Source organism: Sarcophilus harrisii, chromosome 5 (genome assembly GCF_902635505.1).
Source record: "Sarcophilus harrisii chromosome 5, mSarHar1.11, whole genome shotgun sequence".
Classification (NCBI taxonomy): Eukaryota; Metazoa; Chordata; class Mammalia; order Dasyuromorphia; family Dasyuridae; genus Sarcophilus; species Sarcophilus harrisii.
Genome location: NC_045430.1, coordinates 29,794,729 through 29,821,605, shown reverse-complemented (window position 1 = coordinate 29,821,605; position 26,877 = coordinate 29,794,729). Strand labels below are relative to the sequence as shown.

At 37.4% G+C, this 26,877-nt stretch overlaps 1 protein-coding gene across 2 annotated transcripts; it reads left to right on the top strand.

The window, feature by feature from the left end:
• The first annotated feature begins 935 nt into the window (after window positions 1–935).
• AMDHD1 (amidohydrolase domain containing 1) lies at window positions 936–25,669 on the top strand. Of its 2 annotated transcripts, none has more exons than XM_023504380.2 (9): window positions 936–1,207; window positions 5,135–5,241; window positions 8,747–8,811; window positions 10,861–11,138; window positions 12,898–13,123; window positions 16,643–16,767; window positions 20,582–20,675; window positions 22,394–22,554; window positions 24,766–25,669. In XM_023504380.2, the coding sequence occupies exons 1-9, from the start codon at window positions 1,152–1,154 to the stop codon at window positions 24,887–24,889; spliced, it is 1,236 nt and encodes a 411-aa protein (XP_023360148.1). In that variant the 5' UTR covers window positions 936–1,151; the 3' UTR covers window positions 24,890–25,669. The 2 variants fall into 2 exon arrangements, with proteins under 2 accessions (XP_023360148.1, XP_003771081.2); XM_003771033.4 differs by lacking the exon at window positions 936–1,207 and adding an exon at window positions 1,392–1,675.
• The last annotated feature ends 1,208 nt before the right edge of the window (window positions 25,670–26,877 follow it).

Sequence of the window (26,877 nt, the reverse complement as noted above, 5' to 3'; positions counted from 1 at the left end):
TGTCTCACTAAAAAACCCAAATAATCCCCCCCACCTCAACATTTACTAATTCTTCCCCTGGATTTTCAATGAAATAAATGTCCCCTTCCTGCCCCCCCCCAAAAAAAACACACACACACACACACATATACACACACAACTTTGCTTAAGAGAGGATAGGAATGCTGAATGGCAGGAAGTATGACACACTAACTAGTATATAAAACCTGGAGTTAGTAAGACATGTTTCAAGTCCATTTTTGATCCCTAAAAGCAGTAAGACCCTGGACAAGTTATTATTTATTTTTTGAGCCTCAAGTAATTTTAATACCAAAAGTCAGAATGGGGTTTTATTCAAATGTTAGGTACCCAGAGGTCCTCAAACTATGGCCCGGTGGGCCAGATGCAGCAGCTGAGGACGTTTATCCCCCTCATCCAGGGCTATGAAGTTTCTTTATTTAAAGGCCCACAAAACAAAGTTTTTGTTTTTACTATAGTCGGACCCTCCAACAGTCTGAGGGACAGTGAACTGGCCCCTATTTAAAAAGTTTGAGGACCCGCGCACTAGGTGAAAGGCAATGAATGGGATGGATCAGTAGATATCAAATTTTGATACCTACTCTAGGTGTATCTAATCGCTTAATCTGTATGCTTTAATCCACTGGTGGTGATTGTTTTGTCCTTCGTTCTCCAAGAGGACCAGGACATCAGGGGAATGATGCCATGATGTGCAAGTAAATTGTATTTCAGTGAGAAAGGGCTGTGCAAGGTCACCTGACTCACTCTCCCCTCCCCGTCTGGGTCCGGTGACCAGATATAGATCAGGACAGTTGGAAATGGCCCTGGACGAAATGAGAGACCTTGGCCTTTTTAAGCTAAGATTTTCAAGTGTCTCAGTTTGACTGAGGCAACACCCATTCAATGATGAAGGCTGGGTAGCAATTGAGGTACTTTCACCTAGTCCAAAAAATCTAAATGAATGAATGAATGAATCTGGGAGGGGAAACTCTCTGACCAAAGCAGACAACATTTAATCTGAGTAAATCGGGACCCGATCAATGACCAAATGGGGCTTGGCCTAGGATTTATTGGTGATCAATGAAAATCAGATTGATTTTGGTGTAAGGCCCGGTGCTTAAGAAAGAAATCTAGCCAGTTAACCCCAAGATATCATGGGAGGATTTAAAGGTGCACAAGAAGAAAAACATGATTTTAAGAGCATCTCTAGGTAAGGGTGTGGTACTCTATATGGGCAGAGGGAAGGAGGGAGGGAAATGATAAATCATTCCAATATATTTGTCAAGAAAATCCCTTGAATCAGATTTTTGTGAGCGCCTTTAAAAGTGCTTTTAAGAGGTAAATCGAAAGCTCTTTCCTGGGTCACACACAGTGAAAACTGACCCCTTGGACTCTGGAACGGACACTCCCCCACCGCCTCTCCCCACAGCAGTCGGTCCGGCCAACCTCGGCGCCTGCTCCTCCCTTGCCCCCGGCCTGCTGCGGCCCCTGCTCTCCCACCTCCCCGGGCCCGAGCCTCCACAGCCACCGAAATGAGCGAAATGAGCGGGGCCCAGAAGCTCCTGCTGGAGAACGCGCAGCAAGTGGTGCTTGTCTGCGCCCGGGGCGAGCCCTACCTAGCCGGGGAGGCGGCGCGGAGCCTGGCCGTGCTGGAGAACGCCAGCCTGGTGGTGGGCGGGTAGGTCGGCCCTCCGGGGAAGCCCCTCGGTTCCGACTGGGGGAGACTGGCCTTAGGTGGGGAGTGGGGAGCCCTGGAGAGGCGGCTGGACTTGGAAGTCAGAAAATTCTACCTCTGACGCTTACAATCCGGGTAATATTAGACAAGTTATCCGGTCCCTAGAACTCTGATCTTATAAACGAGGCGCTTGGACTAGGTGACTAATGAGATTCTTAAATGCTTATTAAGAGAATGGCTTAAGTCACTGATGCCCTTTGGGCTACAAATCCTATATGGGAGGAGGAAAATGGTGTGCGTGTGTTAAAGAGAGACACAGAAACAGAGAGAGAGGGAGGGAGGGAGGGAGAGAGAGAGAGAGAAAGAGAGAGAGAGAGGAGAGAGAGAGAGAAAGAGAGAGAGAGAGAGAGCGAGCGAGCATCGTCTGTATGCCATCTTCTGCAGGAAAGCAGAAGCCCAGGTCCTTCCCGTGGATATTTGCCAACTTTGATTTTCTTTTGCTCCACCCCTTCCAGGGGTCTGGGGTGGGAAGGGGAAGCTCCTGATCTTCTCCTAGAGAATGCCAAAGTAATTAACCCTTTCCACTTCACTAATATTATCTCATGTGATCCTTACAACCCTGGAAGGTAGATGCTTGTTGTTATTATTATTATTATTAATTTTACAAATGAGGAAACTACTACTATTACAATAGGAGGTGAATACTGTTTTTTATCTTTATTTTCCAGATAAGGAAACAGAGGCAGACAACTTAAGTGACTTGCACAGAGTTAGCCAGATAGTGTCCAAGGCAGTATTTGAAGTCAGGGTTTGATCTAGCACTCTAATCTCTGTGCTACCCAGCTGCTAGTTAAGACTGTTTCATAGCATTAAATCTGGAAGAGACCTTAGCCAACTCATTTTACAGATGAGGAAAGGTCACACATAATTTGCCTGGCTGGGATTCAGATTTAATTCCAGGACCAGCATTATTTCCATGACTTCTATTCCAAATAGAAACAATCTAGTTAAAATGGATGTGTCCAGATGAAATTTCATAAACCAACAGTTGATTAGGTCCTCAGGATGGTACAATAGAAAGGATTGTGGCTCTAAGGTCGAAGAATCTGAGTTCAAACTCTGTGGGTGTAGCTAAAAGGGTCTGCCACAGATGGGTTATAATCACATAAGAAACATAACCTCCCTGAGCCTCGGTTTCCTCATCTTGGAAAATGAGAAGATGGGACTGAGACGCTGAAGTGCTGTCCAGCTGGTAGCAATATTTCTATTGCACTCTAAGGTTAATAAAGTGTTTTCCTTACAACAACCCAAGAAAGGAATTGATACAAAAATCCATTTTACAGAAGAGAAAACTGAGGATTAAAAGTCATACATCCTTACAATTCAAGTATTATAATTATTTTTTGGTGGGGTGAGTGCATGGACCAGAGCTGGAATATCACACTCAGAAATTTTCTCCATTGACGCAAATTGGATAGTTCCTTACTAACTTAAACTCTTAGGGAAAGAGTGGGGAGCTCAGAAACATTCCATGATTATGGATCATAGTCCCAGTCAGGGGTGGAACATGACCTAATTCTTTCTGATTATGGAGTTGACTCTGTCTCTATTACACTGTCCTGCCACTCAGAGCAAGTATTGTTCCCATTTTACAGATCAGAAATCTGAGGATCAGAGAGGGTAAGGGTCACAGAGACAGCACAGTGTCTGATCTGAAATCTAAGCTTCCTTTCAGTTCTTCCTTCCTGTTTGATCCTCAGATATGGGCTGTCCCAAAAGTTGTAGAGCAATGTTAGTGGCTCATTACATTTAATAATAGTTTTTAATAGTTTAAAGTTATTACATTTAATAATACCTTAAAAGCTATTAAATTTAATAATAGCAGTAATAGCCAGTTCTCCAAGAGTTTAAGTTACTAAGTTCTCAGATTTGTGTCAATGGAAGGAGTTTCTGCATGTGAACTCACAGATCTGGACCACCCCTCCTTCTCTGCCTCCCCCTAATAATATTTGCATTAGTTGTATATCGAGCTGGCCATGAGAAAGGTAAAGTCTCATCTCTCTGATCCTCAATTTTCTCATCAGTAAAAATGACTTAGTAATACCTACATCATTTACTTCCATGGGTTGAGCTATTAAAGCTTAAAACTGGACTAAGATTTTGGGGCACCCCAAATTAGTACTGATGAGCCTCTGAGGAGTCACAGGCAGGCAAAAGGGAATATCAAAGTAGATAGGAGTCGTGTAATTCCATTAAGATGGATCAGAGACCAATGCACATTTCTGTGTGTTTTTTTTTAAACAGCATCAGAGAGAGGGAAGTTTTAGGGAGCTCTGTTTCTCATAAAGTATGTTGGTCTCTGGTTCTCAAGAAGCATGTTCCAAATTTGGCAGTTGAAAACTGAACAGCCAGATGGGGCAGTGGTTAGAACAGTCAAGAAATCTGAGGTCAAATGTGACCTCAGGCATTAAGAAGTCCCAGGGAAGTAATTTAACCTCTGCCTGTCTATGTTTCCTCATCTGGAAAATGGGGATTCCAGCACCAAAATCCCAGGGTTATTGTGAGGATAAAAATGGGATAATATTTGTAAAATGCAACAAAAATATGGTTCTTTTCTAAAAATGAATGTACAATGAGTGGGTAGGTTGGGCTAGATATCTCCTATTTTAGCTCCATGGGCCTAAAATTGGAAGGTAAGAGAATAAGAATAAAAGAAATTTAATAATAATAGACACTTTTGTAGCATCTTACAGAAAATAGCTAATGTTCAGAGATTTACAGAATATTTTCATAATAATAATAATAATAACTGGCATTAGATCAAGGCATACTACATACTATTTTTCATTTTTGTGTTTGGTGTATTGCCTTGTATAGATTTAATTTTTCAAAATTTACTTGATAAGATTTTTATTTTTATTTTTTTCCTCTTCTTCCCTTTCCCTCCTCAAGATGGCAAACAGTTTGATTTGTGCTATACACGTACAATGAATTTTACTTTATAAATGTCAAGTGCGGAAGCTGGGTTATCCTAACATTGCTTACCATTATTTCTGTATACACATTATTTTTGTACATACAAACTCAGAAAAAGAATTGAAATATTTGTCTAAATGATTTAGGTTTGTAAACAAAGTCAAAATATCCTTCTTCCATTTTCTAGAAGTTTTGAGGCAAAAGTGAGTGTTTTTTTCTTAAATTATTTAGCCAAAAGTGAGTGTTTTTTTTTCTTAAATTATTTAGGCAACTGCTCTAACCACTGTGCCATCTAGCTACCCCTCAAACTAATCTTTGGAAGTGAGAAAACCATCATCACCAGAAGGCATTTCATCAAGTGCTGGATACTTTTGTTCAGGGCAATTCACAAAATTATCCATCAAGGCCCATGTGACTTACTAATCACACTGGTGATGGGTGTGAATTATGGAAGAAATTTTATTATCTTATCCCATTTTTTTCCAGAGATGGTTGCATAAAGGCCATAGGTCCAGCTGATGCCATCAGGAGAGAATTTTCAAAGGTATCATTTGAGGAAAGGATTAATTGCTCTGGAAAATGCATTCTACCAGGTATTTACTTCTACCTTGATTTAGCCATTAAAAATGGGTTTTAATCCCTGCTGTAGTAGTGAAAATGGGTAAAGGGTGTCAGGCTGATCCTCCTGTATCTAGAGTTAGCTGTCACCTCACAGATCAGCTAGTTATACTCTTTCCCAATTTACAGATGGAAATACTGAGGTCCAGAATTCATTTTAGGGCATATTAACAGAATGTGACAGTGCAGGGATTTGAACTTATGTCCTTGCCAGTTCTTTTTTTCCAAGATGAATCTTAAAAGAATTTCCCTTGTGTGAGGCATGAAATGCAATAGATTTCCTATCAGAAGTCCTATTACTAGTGCTGTGATCTTGAACAAGTCATGTCAACATTTTGGGACCCAGTTTCCTCATCTATGAAATGGCTCTCTGATCTCTGAGACCCTTTTCATACTCAGGGCAGACTCTGGCTCTCAACTTTGCAAATCCTGGTGCAGAACAGTGCTCAGTGGCCAAAAGGAGTTATGTATATTTAAGGTATATTTTCTTTAAGAGGCAGCAGAATGGTTGAGCCTCCTTTTTCCATTTCAGAGATATATGAGGTGGTTAGATGACCTAGTAGAGGGAGCTGCTAAAGCTGGAATCAGAAAGATGTGAGTTCAAATTTAGCCTCAGACACATACAAGACCTTGGACACCTCTGTCTGCCTCAGTTTCCTCATCTGTAAAATGAAGATAATAATGACAACTACATTTATCAGAATTGTTATGAGGATCAAATGAGATTATAATTGTAAAGCACGTAGTACAATGTCTGGCACTTAGCAAGTGCTATCTAAATGTTAACTTAAAAAATTAAAAATATATAACCAGAGATATATTGTGCAATGAGGTAGCCAGTGGATAGAGCCAAGAAGATCTGAATTCACCTCTGGCCTGATACCAGCTATGTGATTTTGAGTAACTCTGTATGCCTCAGAGACTCAAGTCTCTCCATCTCTCTAAACCTCTAAAAATAGGAAGAATAATAGAAATAGCACCCACCTCCCAGGATAGGGAGTTGTTGTGAGGATCAAATAAGATAATATTTGTAAAGTGCTTCATAAATCTTAAAGTACTATGTAAATGCTGCTATTATTATTATACTTACTACAAAGTGACTGGAATACTGGCATTCACGGGTCAGGAGCTCCTTGTGCTGGACAGCGCCGGAGATAAATCAACACATTACATTCTAGGGAGCTTAGAACCCTTCAGTTTGCATTGGTCATTCTGTTATCATTCCAATGTATTTTGAGACAAGGTGAAAATGTCCTCATTTACAATATGCATTATATACAATAAGGGAAGGAACAACATGGGGGACTAGAGATAGGAAATCCAGGTCCTGGTGCAAACTCCATATAGAGGAGCTATGTGACTTTGGACAAGTCCCATAACTGTCTCCTGTCCAAATTGGTAATATTGAACTGGATTAAGTATCCCTAACTTCTAAAGACCCCTAATCTGGGATCCATGAATAGATGTATATGTCCATGTAAATACACATACATATATATTGGTGATCATATTTCAAGATAATCATTTCCTTGGTAATCCTATGGATTTTACTTTATGTATTTAAAAATATAATTCTGAGAAGTGGCCTAACGATATCATCAATCTTCCAAAGGAGTCTAGTAAAATAAAAAAAAGTTGAGAATACTGGGCTAGGTCATTTAAAGGTCTCTTTGAAATTCTGTGATCCTGATTCTTTCCTCTCCCTCATTTCCAATCAACTTCCAAGTCCTGATGATTCTACCTTCGTGATTTTTAAAATTTTTATATTCAAAATTCATTTCCTAATTTCTGTTGAGGGTACCAAGTCAAATCAATAAACACTTATTAAGTATCCATTACATGCCAGGAACTATGGTATGGACTGGGAATACAAATAAGAAAGAGAAAGACAGAACCTACTCTCAAGATGTTTACAATCTAATCCCGAGCAGCTAGGTGACATCATTAAATCCAGCCTCAGACATTTACTAATTGTATGACCCTGGATAAGTCACACCTTCATCTGTAAAGTGAGCTGGAAAAGGAAATGATGTTCCAGGATCTTTGCCAAGAAAATTTCAAATGGGGTCACAAAGATTCTGATATAATTGAAATGACTGAACAATATCAATCTAATTTACCATCTTTCTAGTCAGCTGAGTTTTGTAACCTAAGAGTCTTCCTCAGTCCTTCCCATTACCTCATACTCCACATCCAATCAGTTGCCAGGTCTGGGTCATTCTACTTTGAAGACATCTCAAATCTATCCCTTCTCTCTACCTGAACACCCTAGTTCAGACCCTCATAACTTTGCCTAGGCTAGTGAAACACTAATTGGTCCCCAACTCCATTTTCCAGATTCATCTACACAGCTTCCAAAACCATCTTTCTAAAAACAAAGGTTTGACCATGTCATTCTCCAGCTCAGTATCTTTCAATAATTTCCTATTGCCTCTAAGATGAAATACAAATACCTCCATTTGGTCTTTCACAATCTGGCTCTAGTCTATTTTTGTAGACTTCTTACACATGTCCTTCACATTATCTATATTCCTCCCAAACTGCTCTGTCCTGCTGCTCCAAAAGTTGACTTTTAGTTTCTTGACACTGCCTTTGAACAAGGTGTCCCCCATGTCTGCAACTCTTTCCTCTGTCATGATGTCTCTTGGGATCCCTACATTCCTTCAAGTCTCAACCTATGCCATTTCCTATGGAAACCCTTTGTTGATGTCCCTAGTTGTAGTGTTCTCTCTCTCCTTAAATTACTATTTATACTTATCCATTGTATACCCAAATAGAATGTAAATTCTTGAGCAGAGATATCAAACACAAGACAACAAACCATTCAAAACCAGATTATAAAATGTACCTGGGAAATATTCAACAATATACATAAAAATATAATAGAACATAGATAATGTTAATATGTAGTTTTCTAAGTCGATAAGCTAGAGGGAAGAGCTCTTTAGGTATGGTTTAATGTTCTCTTTCTGTTCAAGTTTGACACCACTGTTCATGAAGGCAGAAACAATTTCCTTTTTTGGTCTTTAGCGACTTCCACAATAATTGATAGACAGCAGGTATTTAATAATGATTGATTTTTACAGATGAGGGAATTGAGGCTTCCTCTCTAGAAGAGAATAGTGACTTGGCCAAGTTCTCATATTCAGGAAGGGTCAGAAGGAGATTTGATTCCAGGTCTTGATTCTAAGTTGAGTATTTTTGTCATAGTTTCATGTTCCCTCACATATAGTTATAGTAACTTGGTATATTGGAGATTGAAAACAAGTAGCATGATAAAGCATTCCAGCTGAATTAAAGAATTGTTGTGTATTTTACCAAGAGCAAATCACTATGGAATCTGATTTATATCCAAGTATTTTGAATCACTCAAGTAAGTGAATTTAAAAAAAATATGCATTAAAAACATGTGTGAAAAAATTATGGATTCAAATGTGCACTTCTATCATGGGTAAACTTGTGTTGCCTTGTTTCCCTTAGGTTTGGTGGATGCCCATACTCATCCAGTGTGGGCTGGGGACCGAGTTCATGAATTTGCAATGAAGGTAATATCTGTGGATGGTGACATTAAGACAAAGAAGGATGGCAGATGGTTCTTTTTCTGGAATGTTTATAACTCTTGTGTTTGTCTCAATTTTTATATGATCCATATTCCACACAGCTCCCCCCACTGCGTATTCTTATTTCTGCATCATTTTGCTTGCTTGGACCATTAGAAAAGCCACAGAATAGTAGAATCTCAGAATCTGAAGGGACTTCAAAGGTGGCCAAGAGGAATAAGACTTTTTGAAAGAAACCCAACTAATGCTCATCCAGTCTCTTGAAATCTTCTAGTGAAGGAAAACTCACCACTTCCCAAGAAGACCCTTCCATTTGCAGATGGTTCTGAATGTGAATTTTCCCCTTATATCTATCCTAAATCAGGGACTCCAATTTGTATCCAATGCTCTTCATTTTGCCCTTTATGGCAAAGCAAATCTAAGCCAAGCTCTCTTTCAGATGATAGCCCTTCAGATATTTAAAACCCTCATTATTTCCCTTCTAACTTTTCTTTCCTAAATGTTCTTATGTCTTTATTGTTCTAACTGTGTGAACCACTGGGAAATCACTGGAAATAGCATCAGATTTAGCCATGGTAGCCACAAGCTCTCTTCAGAGAGAGATGCATCTGTCCATAAGATCATTTCAGATATGTATATATGTATGTTTCTACCTATACATATGTGTATATATATATATATATTTAATATATGCATCTCTATATCTATTTCATATTTATACCCATACACATAAATATGGATGTAAATATGAATGTGGATTTGGATATAGATATAAATATAGATATGGATAGATATAGTTATATATATGTATAGATAAGGATGCCAATAAATATGTAGATATGTCTATGGCTACGATATCAATTTTATATTTATACACATACACATAAATATGGATATAAATATGAATATGGATTTGGATATAGATATAAATATAGATATGGATAGATATAATTATGTATGTATATAGATAAGGATGCCAATAGATATAAAGATATTTTTATGGCTGAAGATATTTATATATATATATAGTTATGATACATAGGCATACATATGGACATAAATAGATATATAGATATGGGTATGAATATAGATGGATATGGATATAGATAGATTTAAATATGGATATGAATAGACATAGAAGGCAGAAAGACTCATCTTCTGAGTTCAGATCAGGCCTCAAACATTTACTAGCTGTGGGACCCTGGACAAGTCACTTAATTCTGTTTGCTTCAGTTTCCTCATCTGTAAAATGAAGGCATTGGACAATATGGCTTCTAAGATTCCTTCTGTCTCTAGCCTGTGATTTTTCTGATTTCTCTCTTCTTAAAAATTTTAATTAATTAATTAACTTTTGACAATAGCTTTTTATTTTCAAAATACATGAAATAGTTTTCAACATTCACCCTTGCAAAAATTTTTCTCCCTCCCTTCTCCCCACCTCCTCTCTTAGAAGGCAAATAATCCTCTATATGTTAAACATGAACAATTCTTCTGTACATATTTCCACAATTATCATACTGCACAAGAAAAATCAGAGAAAAAAGGGAAAAATGAGAAAAAAAAAACACAAAAAGCAAACAAACAACAACAAAAAGGTAAAACAAAACAAAACTATCCTGTGATCCATACTCATTCCTCAGTCCTCTCTCTGGATGATGGCTCTCTCCATCACAAGTCCATTGGAACTGGCTTGAATCACCTCACTGTTGAAAAGAGCCACGTCCATCAGAAATGATCATGTACAATGTTCTCTTGATTCTATTCACTTCACTTAGCATCAGTTCGTGTATGTCTCTCTAAAATCATCCTGCTGATCTTTTCTTATAGAACAATAATTATCCTCAGTTTTCTTATGTATAAAATAGGTAGAATCATTGTGCTTAAGGCTTATTGTATGGATCAAATGAAAAAAAAATATATATATATATTCATATGTCCTTGGAGTGAAATGATCTGTAAACCCTGAAGCACTACAGGGCTTAGCTATCAGTGTTATCACCACGATCATTCTTCATAAGAGAAATCTGTGTTCAGCTGGCAGGTGCTACATATATGGACATACACCAGGCTGGAGGAGGGATAAACTTCACCGTGGAGTGTACGCGGAAGGCTTCTGAAGAAGAACTCTTCAGCACTTTCCGATACCGACTGCTTTGTATGATGAGGTCGGGGAGCACTTTGGTCGAATGCAAGAGTGGCTATGGCTTGAATCTGGAGACAGAGCTGAAGATGCTGAGAGTCATTGAGCGGGGTCGGAGGGAACTGGACATCAGCATCTCCTCAACCTACTGCGGAGCTCACTCAGTGCCCAAGTAATTGAAACACCTTTCCTGGAGTTAATGGTGCCCTTCTGAGAGTCTGTTATGGTTTGATATTCCTCCATGGCTTTAAGAAAAAGGGATGATGGGGGATAAAGAGGAGTGGGTGGGAAATCATTGCTTTGATGGAGCAGGTCAATGTTCAAAGTAACTCTCAAAGCTCTAAAAGCTTCCTCTATATATATGATCTCCCAAAGGTTAATTCCTCCTCTGAGAGAGAGGGTTTATCTCCCAGAGTGCTCTCTGGCCCTAAGAACTTCAAGGGAGGTGTGAATTCCGATATCTCTTTCTAAACCCTGAAATCTCCCAAATATGTGAACTCCAATGAGTACTTAAATATTTCTTGCTTCTATGAACTCTCTAAAGGTGTGAACACAAGCATCATTTCTATCAGTTGTACTTAGTACCTTGTTTCAAGTCCTGGGATGTTATGGGATCATTCACATCCTTCCAAAGAGGAGATTGGGTAGATAATTCTTCCAAAGATGTTCCACTCTCCCACACTGATGTATCATCAAAGGACCATGGGAGAGACCTCAGAGGTGATCAAATCCAACCTCCTCCTTCTACAGATGAGGAAAATGAGTCCCTGGAAGGACATAGGATTATGGATTTAGAACTTGGAGACCACCAAATCTTGTTTGTTGTTTAGTCATTGTTGGTCATTTCACATTCTTTGTGACCCCATTTGGGGTTTTCTTGGAAGAGATCCTGGAAAGGTTTTCATTTCCTTCTCCAGCACATTTTACATATGAGGAAACTAAGGCAAACAGGATTAAGTGACATGCCTAGGATCATATAGCTGGTAAGGTTGGAGTTAAACTCAGGTCTTCCTGATTCTAGGCTAAGCACTCCATCCACTGTGTACCACCAAGCTGTTCACTAAATCTAATTTCCTCAACTTACAGATAAGGAAACGGAGGCTGAGAGAGATTAAAGGTCACTTTACTAAAATCACCCAAATAGTATTTAGCGGAGATGGAATTTGAACTAAGGTCCTTTGACTACCAATTCAATGAATTGCCTCTCAAATGAAGGGATTCTTTCCCCTTCCCCAAAGAGAGAGGGTCCTACTATATGATTTCTAGGACCTAATCAACCTGACCAAGTTCAGTCCAATCAAATAAGCACTTATTAAGTACATTAATTTTAAGTATTATTAAGTAATATTAAGTATTAAGTATGTACCAGGCACTGTATTAAGCATTGAGTTTACAATGACAAGAAAGACATTTCCTGCCTCCAAGGAGTTTATAATCTAAGAGTTGGGGAGACAACATGCAAAAAAGTAGTAAAATGTGTGTAGGGGCGTGGTTAGGTTCAAATAAGGAGAATAAAGGACAGAGTAGACCACAGGGCACACTTGGGTTAGTGATCCACAGCTATCTTTGGGGGTACTCGGATAAGATGCTAACAGCAGAACTCTCAAGATGTACCTCAGCCAGGTGAACTTGCTGGAGTCATTCATTCCATTCACCAAATACTTATTTATTGCTTAGTAAGTGATACCGGCTTTAGAATCAGACATTCTGAATTCTAATCTTAGCACTGTTCTGGTTGATAGCTATATGATCCAGAATAAATCATTAACTTCTAAGGGCTTTGATTTCCTCATTTGTAAAGGAGTTGGATGGGATGGTCTCTTCCATCCTTGTTTCCTAAATATTCTGATCCTCCTCCCTAAAGGGACTCACCTACTAAATACAACTTTCCAAAATCACTTGATATCCCTTTCCATATTTTCTTTCATCAGAGGGAAAACCGCGACTGAAGCTGCTGATGATATTGTCCACAACCACCTCCCTAAGCTGAAGGAACTTTGCCAACGCGGTGAAATCCATGTTGACAATATAGATGTGTTCTGTGAGAAGGGGGTCTTTGACCTCCAGTCTACCAGAAGGATTCTACAGGGAGGAAAAGACATAGGGTTACAAATCAACTTCCATGGTGATGAGCTCCATCCAATGAAGGCTGCTGAGGTATACCTTTTTAAAATTTGTTTGTGATGATTTTCTGATTTAACCCATTAATTTGATTCAAAAAAAGTTTACTGAGGGTCTACTATGTGTAAGGGATATGACAAAAATAACAGGATTTTAAAGTTGGCAAAGCACTTTATAGATTAGGTAAATAATAGGTGAAGGAAGTGAAATAAGGCTAGAAAGGTAATTTGGGGCCAGTATTAGGCTTTGAGTTTCTGGTGGCAGACACCAGAAAAATCCTGTTAGACTAGCCAGATCATGACATTGCCTGAAGTCAAATAGTCCTAATTTTGACTTCTCCATGCACAGGACTACTCCCTTCATTCTAGGGCTGCTCACTGGATCTCTGTATAAAAGTCTAAGAAATGCTTTTGGAAAGGGAAATAAATACAACAAGTCAGACAAACGAGAGCATGGATTTTGAGCTAGAAAGGACCTTAGAGATCACTTAGTCCAACCCCATTTTATAGAGGAGAATATTGAGGTTGAAAGAAAGTGACTTGTCCAAAATCCACAGCTAGAAAGAGGAAGGATCTGAACCTTGAGTTCAAAATCAGTACTTTTTCCCCATTGAGCCATTTATTTTTGCATGATAGGCTTCTCAATCCCATTAGCTACTTTCTTCTTTTCACCCAAAAAGAAACCAAGAGAAAGTAGAACAGGCTACCAGTTCTTGGTAAGAGATGATGAAGTTTCCTGCTTCAGACCACACAGAGTTCTTTTACTAGCATCTTCCAAGTCAACAAATGACATTCAAAACTAACACATCAAGGTGATGGTTTTATCTCTTGAATCTGGGAACAACTGACCTTTATCCATCATTGGTTGTTGTTGTTAGGGGTGGTTTTGGCTTATTAAATATTGACTTTTCTTATCTTTCCCTTGTGATGTCAATGGAGAGATATCTTTGTGGTGTTATTCATTAGCATCACAGCATTTTTGACTGTTCAACTTAAATTTTTTGTAAGGAGAAAAAAAATGACTCAGATTTTCCCTTTTTGGACACTATTATTAATTGATTAGATGAATCCTGAAAAGATAGAATACTTGAATTTCAGCAAAGCATTTGATAAGAGCCTTCACACTCTCCATGTAGACAAGATGGAGAAAAGTGAACAAATGACAATGCAGTTAATTGAATTCAGAATCCATTGGATGACTGAACCCAAAAGTTAATTATTAATATGAATTATAAATAATCAACATGGAGGGATAGCTATGATGCCATATCACAGAGATTTTCTCTTGGCTTATTATGACTAGCATTGTTAATCAGTAATTTGGGAGAAGTTATAAATGTAATGCCTTATTTATCAAATTTCTGATAGTATGATGTAGGTGAGGATATTTAACAAGTTGAATGAAAAGAGTAGGAATCCAAAAAGATTATAATGAGAATGATTGACCAAATCTAATAAGATAAAACAATTTTTAAAGTTTAACAGGTATAAATGTAAAGTCCTAGATTAAAAAAATCAACCGCACAAATATGAAGTGGTGGAGGTATGGCTGGACTATAGCTTATGTGAGAAGATCTGGAATTTTAGGGGACTAAAAGCTTAATGTGGGTCAGTAGTGTGACATGGCATCCAGAATAGCTAATGGGATCTTTTTGTGGTTGTTCAGTTGTTTTTAGTTATGTCTGAACTCTTTGTGAATCCATTGGGGATTTCTTGGAAAAGATACTGAAGTAGTTTGCCATTTCCTTCTCTAGCTCATTTTACAGATGAGAAAACTGAGGCAAAGAAAGTTAAGGGGCTTGCCCAGGTTCACACAGCTAGTAAGTGTCTGAGGCTGGTGAACTCAGGAAGATGAGTCTTCCTGATTCCGGGTCTGGTACTCTGATGCTATCTGGCTGCCCAATGGGATCTTTGTAAGGACTTAGGGGAAGCATAAATTCAGGACATGAGATGCAGTATTTCCACTGTCATCAGACCACATCCAGAATGCTCTGTTCATTTCTTGACACAAAAGGACTTTAAGAAACTAGAGCTTGCGCAGAGAAGAAAAGCCATAGCAGTAAAATTTGGAAAACATGCCAGTGTTTGCCGTGGAAAACATGCCAGTCCACCCATGAAGTGGTTAGGTTGTACAAGATATAGAGATACTTCGGAAGGTCTGGGTTCAAATCCTACTTTAGATACTTACTAGTTTTATGACTCTGGGTCTAATAATACACACACATATGCATATAGATATAAAAATAAATATCCGTGTATTTGTTTGTGTTTGAACATATATATGTATATATATATTGATCTTGTTTGTGTTTGAACATATATATGTATATATATATTGATCATGTATATATACATATATGTATATATATGTGTGTATGTATATATGCAAAACACACAGATATATGTATATATATACATATATATGCACATATATGTATATAGAGAGAAAGAGACAGAGGAACAGAGAGAGACAGAGATAGAAAAAAGTCTCTCTAGATCCTTTTTCACAAATGGAACTGGTTACTCTCAATATGTGTATGCAGTTCTAAATTTTTGATATTAGATCTTATGTAATTTTAATTTATCTATTTTTATGAAATTCTGTCAAGGCACTTCCTATGAATTCTCTCACTTTGTTTTTTTAATATCTTGATAATAACTTTTAATTAATAGTCTTAATATTTTGTATTAATATGCTTACTTCATTTTCAAAAGCAGAAGTGTAAGTAAGGTGAGAAAATCAGGGCTTTGTCCCAGGGAACCAAAAGTATCCACAGCATCTGCCTTTCATCAGCATAGAAACAATGCACAGAATGCACAGAATCTCAGAATTGGAAGGGATTTCATATGTCATCTTATACAATCCATATTGGGAAAAAAAAAGAATCTCGCCTATAATATCAACCAATAATAATTCAGCAAACAAGCATTTATTTATCACTTTCTCTGTACCCCAAACTTTACTGGGCACAGGGAATACAAAGACAAAAATAGGAATAGTCCCTACCTATCCTCAAAAAACTTACATCTGAGAAGTCATAAAACCCTGACTTAGACACCCAGAAAGAACCACTACCTCTTAAGTTATGTCATTGTACTTTTGAAAGTTCTAATTTTTAACAAAACTTTTCTGAAATCAAGCCTCAAGGCAAAAGTAATTATTTAAAAGAGGGCACTAGTAAAAGATGAGCCGGGGTTCATTTTACCACTGTCCTACTCCATCATGCTCTATTTGGCAGTTTTTTAGACAGAGTCTTTGTACATTTCCTCCATGGAGTGGTGGCTTGATTCACATGTGGTATTTTATTTTTCTCAGGTGCAATCTGTGCTATTTGCCCTAGCACTAATAATCTTTTCAATTATAATTCTAGACAAAAGTATTCACATTTTTTCAGCCTAGTCTTTGAAACAATAAATTAGTTAATGATAATTTTCAAATGAATTTTCTATTACAAATGATTCTTCCAACTATATCTATCATTTATCTATCTATATACTTCTCATTAGTGATTCACCATTAATGTTTGTAACTCTCTCCTCTGAACATTTTGCATAGCTTGGAGCCGAATTAGGAGCCCGAGCAATTAGCCACCTGGAAGAAATTAGTGATGCAGGTATTGCTGCCATGGCAACTGGAAAATGTTCTGCTGTCCTTCTACCCACCACCGCCTACATGCTGAGGTAATGCCATCTAATGTATTGCTAAGAATAAGCCAAGGATGACTCTACCTTCCTTGAGTCTTTATTGTTCTAACCATATTTAAAGATGCTTTAAGAAACCAGCTCTGTCAAGGTTGATTACTGGAGGTCCCTGCCTGGGCTAGCCATTACAGCAAGGTGGTCCATGGAATGGGATGCTAAGGGTTCTTCGGCTCAGGTCTTGACCAGGGATTCCATTCATATTGACCTACAAAGGAAACTTAAGTACAAAGTCCAAAGAATAAATCAGAACTTTTCTCCAGCTCCAATCCATAAGTTTTTCAGTGGGGCGAGGGGGGAAAGAAGTCATGTTATATTTCTTTACAACATTGAAAGTTCCTAGGGGAGCTTCAAACACTGAAAGGAAGGAAAATTGGGTGAACAGTCAAGACAGGTACAGATCAAGAATGAAGCAATGAGTCCAATTAAAGGTTCAAGAACTTTGACAGGACTATAAAATGAAAGCTCTAGAGATAAAAGGGACCTCAGAGGACATTGAATCCAATACTCTTGTTCTCAGCTGAAGAAAATGAGACCCATTTTTAAATTTTTTAGATTATGTATAGTCACACAGGTAGCAAGCATCAAAGATAAGATTAGAAACAACCGTTGAATTCTGAAAATCTAGCAACAAACTAGATTTTCAGTTTATTGAAACTGAATCAAATAAATAAATTTTTATTTATTTATGTCAAAAAACCCAATTATTAAGCATTTTAAACATCTACTACAGTGGATAGAGAACAAGCCTGGGGTTAGGAAGACTCATCTTGCTGAGGTCAAACCTGACCTCAGACACTTACTAGTTGGTGACCCTGGACAATTCACTTTACCCAACTCTACTCAGTTTACTCATTTATAAAATGAACTGGAGAAGGAAAAGGCAAGTCACTGTAGTTTTTTTTTTTTTTTTTTTTTTGCCAAGAAAACCCCAAATGGTCTCAGAAAGAGTCAGACACAACAATATGGATTTGTGAATATGATTCTTTTAAACTTTTACATATATACATATATCTACATGTAGATAGATCTATATGAAAAAAAATAGTTCACAGACTCAAAGCAAAGGCTGATTTGCCAGATAATATCTATCACATGATACCAATAGTCCCAATTCTGGAAAGGCATTAAAATATGATTTATCTTGGAAAGAGTAGGAAATTATCTTTGAGGAGTCGCTTTTCCTACCACATCTATTTATTGAACATATTTCTTCAAACAAGTGGATCAGGTGGTTCAGGTAGCATCTGCACTATCAGCTGTCCCATAATCTTGTGATCTTAACAGATTAGGGAGCTTTGGGAAAGAACTCTACTAATGTAACCTATAGGTTACCTAGATTATAGGACAGAGAAATTGTGACTTACTTGTTTGAAGTCACACAGAATATGTGTCAGAACAGGATGTGAATTCATATCTTTTTGGCTCTAAAATCAGCTTTCTTTCCACTTCAGCAATATGCCTCTGTTTACAAAAATACTAAGTCTTTCTTACAGTAATGACTGTCAACTCATTTATCCCCCTACTGCTCCAGGGTAAATATCTAAGACCATAAATTGCAAAACAGGTCCCACTCTGCATTGATAAAAGGAATTTCTTCATTGGGAGTTTCCTATAGCAATGAAATAAGATATTTAGTCTCATAATTCTTTATTAACTGAATAAAATATAATTTTCTTTGTTATTAGCCACTATAATTTGAAGAGATGATATACAATTTAGAGCTAGATTTAAAGCACATTTCTCACTAATCATAACGATTATTAATCCCTTGGTGTTTTCCCTTGGCTGAATAAAATACTTCCTTCAACTCATCACTAATTTCTGAATTTAGAGTAGGAATTCTTAACTTGGGGTCCACGAGTTTATTTTTCTAAAAATATAGCTATATTTTAATTTAAAATATAACTATATTTTAATATGATTAGTATCCTCTGTGATCCTATGTTTTTGTTTTAGGAATTTAAAAACATTATCCTGAAAAGGGGTCCATAGGCTTCACCAGATTGCCAAAGAGGGACTTGACCTAAAACAGGTTAAGAATCCCTGACCTAGAATAAAAAATTTTGCATGACTACATAGAACTTCAAGTCAACTCATCATCAAAAGCTTTGAATCTGTGAACTATTTTTTCATATAGATCTATCTACATGTAGATATATGTATATATGTAAAAGTTTAAAAGAATCATATTCACAAATCTGTATTGTTGTGTCTGACTCTTTCTGAGACCATTTGGGGTTTTCTTGGCAAAAAAAACTACAGTGACTTGCCTTTTCCTTCCTATAATCAAAAGCCCTTATAGATGACTTTTCTTGTTTGCCAGTTTTCTTTTGTCATTGCCTTTTTTTGATGGTGAAAATAATTAAAGGAGCCTTATTATTCCTTCTAGTTCTCTCCCCCCCCCTACCCTCACCCCAGCCCTTTTCCTTTTACTGAAGAATGTAAAAGCAAAACAAAACTAGAAAAAAGAAAAATCTGTCATGCTTATAATGTATGTGTTTGCTGGTTGTCTGAAGGTTGAAATTGTCTGTTTCCTATCTAGAAGGGTCCTTTGTTTAACTCATTATAAGACTGCTTTCCATTAGATATATACATATACATAAAATGCTTAAGTATACTCACTAAATTACATCATCTGGCAGGGACTTAGCTTTCTGAAATGTTGAAGTCTGACATTTTACAAGGGCTGTATCCCACTTATTTACCGAATATGTATTATGCACAAATACTCTGCTAGGTCCTCTGAAAAATAAAGTATGCTATTTCAGAAATATCATACTGATGGTACCTATGATACAATTATATAGAACTCATAAAATGCAAATATTCAGTGTGGAAGAATGGGTAAATTCTCAGTTCCTTCATAAATATCCCCAAATGATTCATTGTGCTTATAGTTTGAAGACATAAATCCTGTCCTATATAAACTTTTAATGCAAATTAACAAGTCAACAAGAATTTATTAAGTCCTTGCTATGTCAGACATTGTGGTAAGTCTTGAAAAAGCAAAGAAAAGTTTTTGCTCTAGAGGAGCTCAGTCTAATGAGGAGGACTTGAAGAAAGTAAGAATTTATTTACCTACTATATGGGGCAATTAGGGAATGCCATAGTGCATAGAGCTCTGGGTGTGGAGTTAGTCAGGAAGACTCATTTTCCTGGGTTCAAATTCAGCCTCAAATATCTATTAGCTGTGTGACCCTGAGAGCAAGTCACTTAACTCTGCCTCAGTTTTCTTCTCTGAAAAATGAGCTGAAGAAGAGAAATCATAAACGACTTCAGTATCTTCGTCAAGAAAACCCCAAATGGTGTCACAGGTTAAAAACAATTGAACAGACTAGGTACCGAGTACTGTGCTTTACTATGATCTCCTTTGATCTGATTGATTTAATGGGGATAATAATATGCAAAAAAACCATGTACAAACAAAATATAGAAAGGATAAATTGAGCATCATCAACAAAAGAAAGGCACAAAATGAACTGAAATTAGGAAAAACTTCTTGTAGAAAGTGGGATTTTAGCAGGGACTTGAAAGACAAGAGGTAAAGATGAAAAGGGTGAGTTAAAAATACACAAAAAGGAGGAAGATGATACATACAGCATATGTGGGGAGAAACCCCTATATGATCAGTAAATGACAAGTATTGTGGACAGACAATAAATATTGAGGGAAAAAGGGGAAAAAAATAAGTACTTCCTCCTCGGAGGAAGCATCATGGAACAGGTAGAATTTAAGCTAGGTTTTGAAGGTGAAAAATACAAAAAATGAAGACTGACTTTCTTTTTCCTCCTAGATTGAAGCAACCTCAAGCAAGGAAGATGTTAGATGAAGGAGTAATAGTTGCTCTTGGCAGTGATTTCAATCCTAATGCATATTGTTTCTCCATGGTAAATCATGTGTGTGTGTGTTTTAACTATATAGAGAATCAAAACTTCTGACGTATTTTTGGTATAATTCTTTCCCTGTAGAGACAGTGTAGCCTAATGGATAGAAAGCTGTCCATAAATACCTGGGTTCAAGTCCCATTTCTGACACATATTGATAGTGAGACCCTAAACAAGTCACTTCACTTCTCAGTGACCCCAGACAACTTTCTAAATCTAAAAGACCCTCAAACAAATGATTCTGTGAAAGGATATAGAAAATATCTAGAGACTGGGCAAGAATTTCATCTGACATTCCTGGGAAGGGATCCTGCAGCCTCCACTTGAAGACCTCCAAGAATGTGGACTACGCCATCGCTACGCTGGTTGTAGACTTTGGAATGACCCTGTAGGAAGCTAATTCTTGGAGCCTTCCTCCCTGTGGTTGGGATGCTGCATGTGATGGGAAAGACCACGGGGTCTGGTACCCGGGAACCTGGGCCCTCTGGGATCTTGTGACCATCTCCCCGTGAAACTGGTTCTGTCCCATGGTTCTGTCCCAGAATCCATCTCTCTTTCACGTATAGGAAGCCTCCCCTCATTCAGACCAAGTATCCCCTAGTTCCTCTTATGTCCTGATTCCCATCCGTGTGACTATCCAGTGTATCAATATCCAGTGTATCAGCATCCTTCTGGAGATGTGGTACCCAGAACTGAAGACTGATGAAGTCATTACCCACTAGGTGGCACCATGGCACACAGAGCTCTGGACCTTAAGTCGGGAAGAGCTAAAATCAGCCGTGATCATAGGAACTCACTGGCTGTATCACCCTGTAAACTCTCAGCCTCAGTTTTCTCATCTACAAAATGGGGCTAATAGCAGTACCTCCCTCACAGGTTTGCCATGAAATGCAGAAGCCATAATAATGATAAAGTGCGTGGCGGCACAGCACCAGCCACGTGGTAAATACCATATAAACATTATCATTCCCTTTTTCCATCGTCAATCACCTTTCTCTATATCTTCCATCTCCCCTGTTTTGGACATTTTCTCAGTGCTGTCTGTCATGGCAATGACGTCTTCAGTTGTCATTTCTTATTATTTACTAAACCAGAACATAAATCTAGACCTCAGAGACATCTAGTCCAAGTCTCCCATTATATAGATGAGATAAATGAGATTAAAAGAGACTAAATTTTATCATTTGTCTTGCTCCCTAGTTTATAAAAAGCCCCCTGGGCCTGTAAGAACCCTTCTTTCCTTTCCTATAACAAGAGTCAGACTTAATAGACTTTTAAAAATGGCATAGTTACTTGATTTTAAAATTTACACATTGGATATGGTACAGAAAAAAGTGTAAATAAATAGGGTTTCTGTAAATTGAATCATAATCCAGGTCAATCTTGATATATCCGCTCATTTGAATCTCACAAAAAGCCTATGAGGAAGCACTATAGCTGTTACTAATCCCATTTTATATCTGGGTCTGCAGACCCTGGGTCAAATAGCTAATAAATATTAGAAGTAGGATTTGAACCCAGGCTTTTATAATGTCAATTATAATGTCATTATTAATTAATTATAATTTTATTATTCTACACTGCCAAAATTACACTTTTAGATCAAGCACATCATAACCATTTTATTAAACAAAAATAACTGTGATTTAAGGAGAGGTTTTAGGTAGTCATTGTGACCAATTCTTTGGTGTTTTTTCTCTGAGATGATATTTCTATCTTAGCCAACAGTCATGCATTTGGCCTGTGTAAATATGAGAATGTCGATGCCTGAGGCTTTGGCTGCTGCCACCATTAATGCCGCCTATGCCCTGGGACGATCTCACACCCATGGATCCCTGGAGGTTGGCAAGCAGGGAGATCTCATCATCATCAATGCACCCAGGTTGGAATTCTTCCCATCTTATTATTCTGTTTCCTTATTCATACCAAATTGTATTTTAAATCTTGTCTCTAGATATTAGTTACATCAGGAGCTACCTGTCCCAGAATCTGATTGCAGTCTGCCTTCCTTCCTTCCTTCCTCCCTCTCTCCTTCTTTCCCTCTCTCCCTCTCTCCCTCCTTCTGTCCCTTTCTCCTTCCCTCTCTCCCTCCCTCCTTCCCTTCCTTTCTTCCTTCCTTCTATCTCTTCCTTCCTTCCTTGATCCCTTCCTTCCTTCTATCTCTTCCTTCCTTCCTTCTATCTCTTCCTTCTTTCCTTCCTTCTATCTCTTCCTTCCTTGCTCCTTTCCTTCCTTCTATCTCTTCCTTCCTTCCTTCTATCTCTTCCTTCCTTCCATCTCTTCCTTCCTTTTTTCCTTGCTTCCTTCTTTTTTTCCTTCCTTCCTTCTTTCTCCTTTCCTGTCCCCTTCTACTTTCTTTTTCCTTTAGGATCTAAGCAAGAGGAACTTTGGGACTGGCTCAAGCCAGAAAAGGAAATATAAAAACTGCTGGTTTGAGGCTGCCTCAGTTCTGGCTTATGATTGTATCCCTAGCACTTTATTTAAAGACCGGCACTGAAGTTGTTAATAAATGTGCTCTGCAAATAAATAATAAATATTCTCCCCTCCCTGTCTCTGCCTCCCTTCACCTTCTTCTCCTCTTCTCTCCTCTCTATCTTCCTCCCTCTCTGTATCTGTACCTATCATCTCTCTATTATCTATTGATTTATATGTCCATCTGTACCTCTATCTATCTTTCTACCTATTTCCTCTCTGTATCATCAATCTGTTTCTGTCTATTTCTATCTATTCTCTATCTAAATGTTCATAAGAACTATTTGTGTTTGACTTGTGGCCAAACATTCAGAGCTCCTATTGGTCTGATCAGCCACAGTCGGACATACCGTAACTCGACTCTAACAAAGTGATGTCATTTTGATCCTCTTTGAAAATGAAGGGCAGCAACATTATAACTCTAGTTATTTTCCATATATCTAGCTATCTTTCCCTTCTCTATCATCTGTTTCATTTACTTCTATCAATCACCTGTCATCAATTGATCTATTATCTTTCTATCATTTATCAATATATACCTCTATCTTCTATCTATATCTCTTATCTATCATCTTTCTGTATACCTATCTCTTTTTTCTCTATCTATCCATTGATTCCTTCCATCCATCCATTCATCCATCCATCTGTCTATCTATCTATCTATTTATCTATCTATAATTATCTATATCATCTATCTATCTTTCTATCTATCTACCTACCTACTTCAAGGTATACCCTTGCTAGTGATTTAATTTTCAAATCAGAGTTGCTATGGCCAAAGAACCTTTCCTGATTATTTTTTATTAATAAGACAACATATATAAAAGTACTTTTCAATCCTTAAAATGCTCTATAAATAGCCATTATTTTTAGAGAATGTCAATCAATCAGTATTTATCAAATGCCTGCTGTGTCAGGTATATTATTGTTGTTGTCCTTCATTGGTGAAGAGGCCCAAAATGACATCCCTATGTTAGAATCGAGTTACACTGTGTCTGACTGTGTCTGATCAGACCAATATGAGCTTGAAATATTCTACCACAGATATTTCTCTTGGATTAAGCTCCCACCCTAAAGCCGTGGGAAAACTTTCCTGCTGAACAGCTTTCTGGGCTGGTACCAACTCTCCTTCTTAGGGGGTTAGTGAGGAAGAGAGATAAGGACAAAGAAGGAAAGAGAGACCAAGAAACTGAGAGGGAGGGAGGTAGAGAGAAGAAAAGAGACAGAGAAGGGAAAAGAAAAGAGGAATCTCTTCTAAGGAGGGAAGAGAAGAGAAGGGGAAAGAAGGGAAGGGAAGAGGAAGAGATCCATCTTTCCTTCCTTCCTTCTTTCCTTCCTTCCTTCCTTCCTTCCTTCCTTCCTTCCTTCCTTCCTTCCTTCCTTCCTTCCTTCCTTTCTTCCTTCCTTCCTTCTCTAGCGTCACACAATTAAGTATTCTAAGTGGGATTTGAACCCAGACTTACCTTCCTGCCTCTGTCTGCTACCCTACCTACCTGGGTATTGTCATGAGGGAGGAGTATCAACCACCCTGATAAATCCAAGACCTTTTAAAATATTGAACTAAGGCTTATCAAAGAGAAGTCTGTTGTCTTGACATTGAAATGCGTTCATTTCTTCCTAGATGGGAACACTTGATCTACCAGTTCGGAGGCTACCAAGAACTAATCGAATATGTTGTAGCTAAAGGAAAAGTCATCTATAAAAAGGACAATGCCAGTCTAAACAAACATGAAGGAAAAAGATAAGAAAAGCAAAACTGTATATTCTAATGGAGTTCACTTCTAGTCAATGTTAAGATTTGTAGTTTTCTCGAAGCAGATAAATCACATTTAAATAAATCCATTTTGATTTTCTAAGTAATTAAATACATTTGTAATCATTAGCATGAGACTCTGAAAGGTGTATTGGTTTTAAAATCAGGAAGCCTAGATACAAATCTTCACATGTGTGAGCTTGATTAAAGCAAATCCTCTTCATGAGCCTCAGTTTCCTTATTATAAAAGCTCTGATTCCTTTAATTATTTAATGATTTCTAATAATCCCATTTAGTAATTCCCATTAATTGTGGTTCCCATCCATGATTATTCATGCACATACATATTTACATATGTGTATGTTCATATCTATTTTCTCTGCTTGTTTAATATAACATTGCATATTATAATGACAAACAGCTTTGACAGACAACATTTATGATCAGTGAAATGCCCAACCTCAATTTCAGAAGATCAGTGATAAAGAAGCTCTGCAACTCCTGATCCAGAGGTGATAGATTCAAGATACAGAGGGAGCTGTTCATCTTTGTACATCTTTGGATCTGACCAATATGAACACTGCTTCACTATGCATAGGAGAACTTTTTTTAATTGCAAAGGGATGTGGGAGAAGAAGAAAATAAAATTCTTGTTAATAAAAAAATAAAATAAAATGGGTTAAAATAATGTAATGTTATATGATGATATCAAGATCTTCATTCTATGGATGTATTTTTTTAAAATCCCAATAAAGTGATTTGTATAAAATGATTTTCAAGTTTCAGTCCATAACATTACAGATAAATACTGTTTTATCTAAACCTCTTTGTACCATAGACATCTTCCTAAAACTATTTGTTATAAACAGGTTCCTGATGTGCATCTGTAGCAAAAGTTTGCCTACTTATAATTCCCTGACTTTTTTTTTCTTTTTAAGATCATTGTCCTTCAGAATAATCATGTCTGTGACATCATTGATGACATCATTATTCTGGACCAAAAGTTTTAATAATAATAATTTTCAAAATATACCTTATGGTAAAAGCTACAATGGAAGTCCCACTTATCTATTAAGTTACACTGAATAACTCAGTGAGAATAATGGAATTAATGGGCAACTTATATTCACAAAACCTCAGAGACCATATGGCAAAGCAGAAAAATTATAGCTTTGAGATGAATTTAAATGCCCACTTTTGATACTTATTATTTGAGTTACCTTTCTCAAAACACTTAGCTTCACTAGGTCTCAATTCCTTCATCTGTAAAATGAGAAGTGTTGAAGTCCCTTATAGTCCTAGATCCATAGTACTATATTTTCAAAAGAAAATGCAGTTTAATTTTCAATTAAATGAAGGAAAGTGCTGAGATGAGACCCTTAGGGGGGGATTTATTTAATAAAAAGATAAGAAATTTTTAAAAATTAGTATATCAATTTGCATTTCAATGAATATTTCAAAACTATATTGCATCGCTCTAATGTCCTCATCATAAGAATATGCACTATAGTTCTCTGGGTTTGCATCTTATCCTTCTAATTTGTAAACTCTGTGAAATCAGAAACCATGTCTTAGCAAAAATGTGTAGGAGGCAATAAGGTGGTGTAGGAGTAGATTGTTGGATCTTGAGTTGAGATGAGCTGCTCAGTTCTGACCTCAGACACTTATCAGCTGTGTGACCCTGGGCAAGTCACTTAGCCCTGTTTGCCTCAGTTTCCTCTTCTGTAAAGTGAACTGAAGAAGGAAATGGCAACTCATTCTGATGTCATTGCCTAGAAGACACTATATGGGGACATTAAGACTAAGACACAACTGAAGTGAGTGAATGATAATAAAATGAGAAATATGAGAAATCTAGAGGAACTTGACAAAATGTATAGGAAAGAATACTAAAGGAAATAAGCAGAATATTTTAGATTTAGAAATTGAGTATACAATATGAAAGAAAAGATTTCAAAATGGAACTTGAACTCTGGATAA

Bases quoted from the DNA above. Each gene is read 5' to 3' on its own strand.
- AMDHD1 (XM_003771033.4), top strand. From the start codon at position 1,530: ATGAGCGAAATGAGCGGGGCCCAGAAGCTCCTGCTGGAGAACGCGCAG. The intron at 11,139-12,897 runs GTAATTGAAACA...TTCTTTCATCAG, and splicing joins GGAGCTCACTCAGTGCCCAA to AGGGAAAACCGCGACTGAAG. The intron at 13,124-16,642 runs GTATACCTTTTT...CATTTTGCATAG, and splicing joins ATCCAATGAAGGCTGCTGAG to CTTGGAGCCGAATTAGGAGC.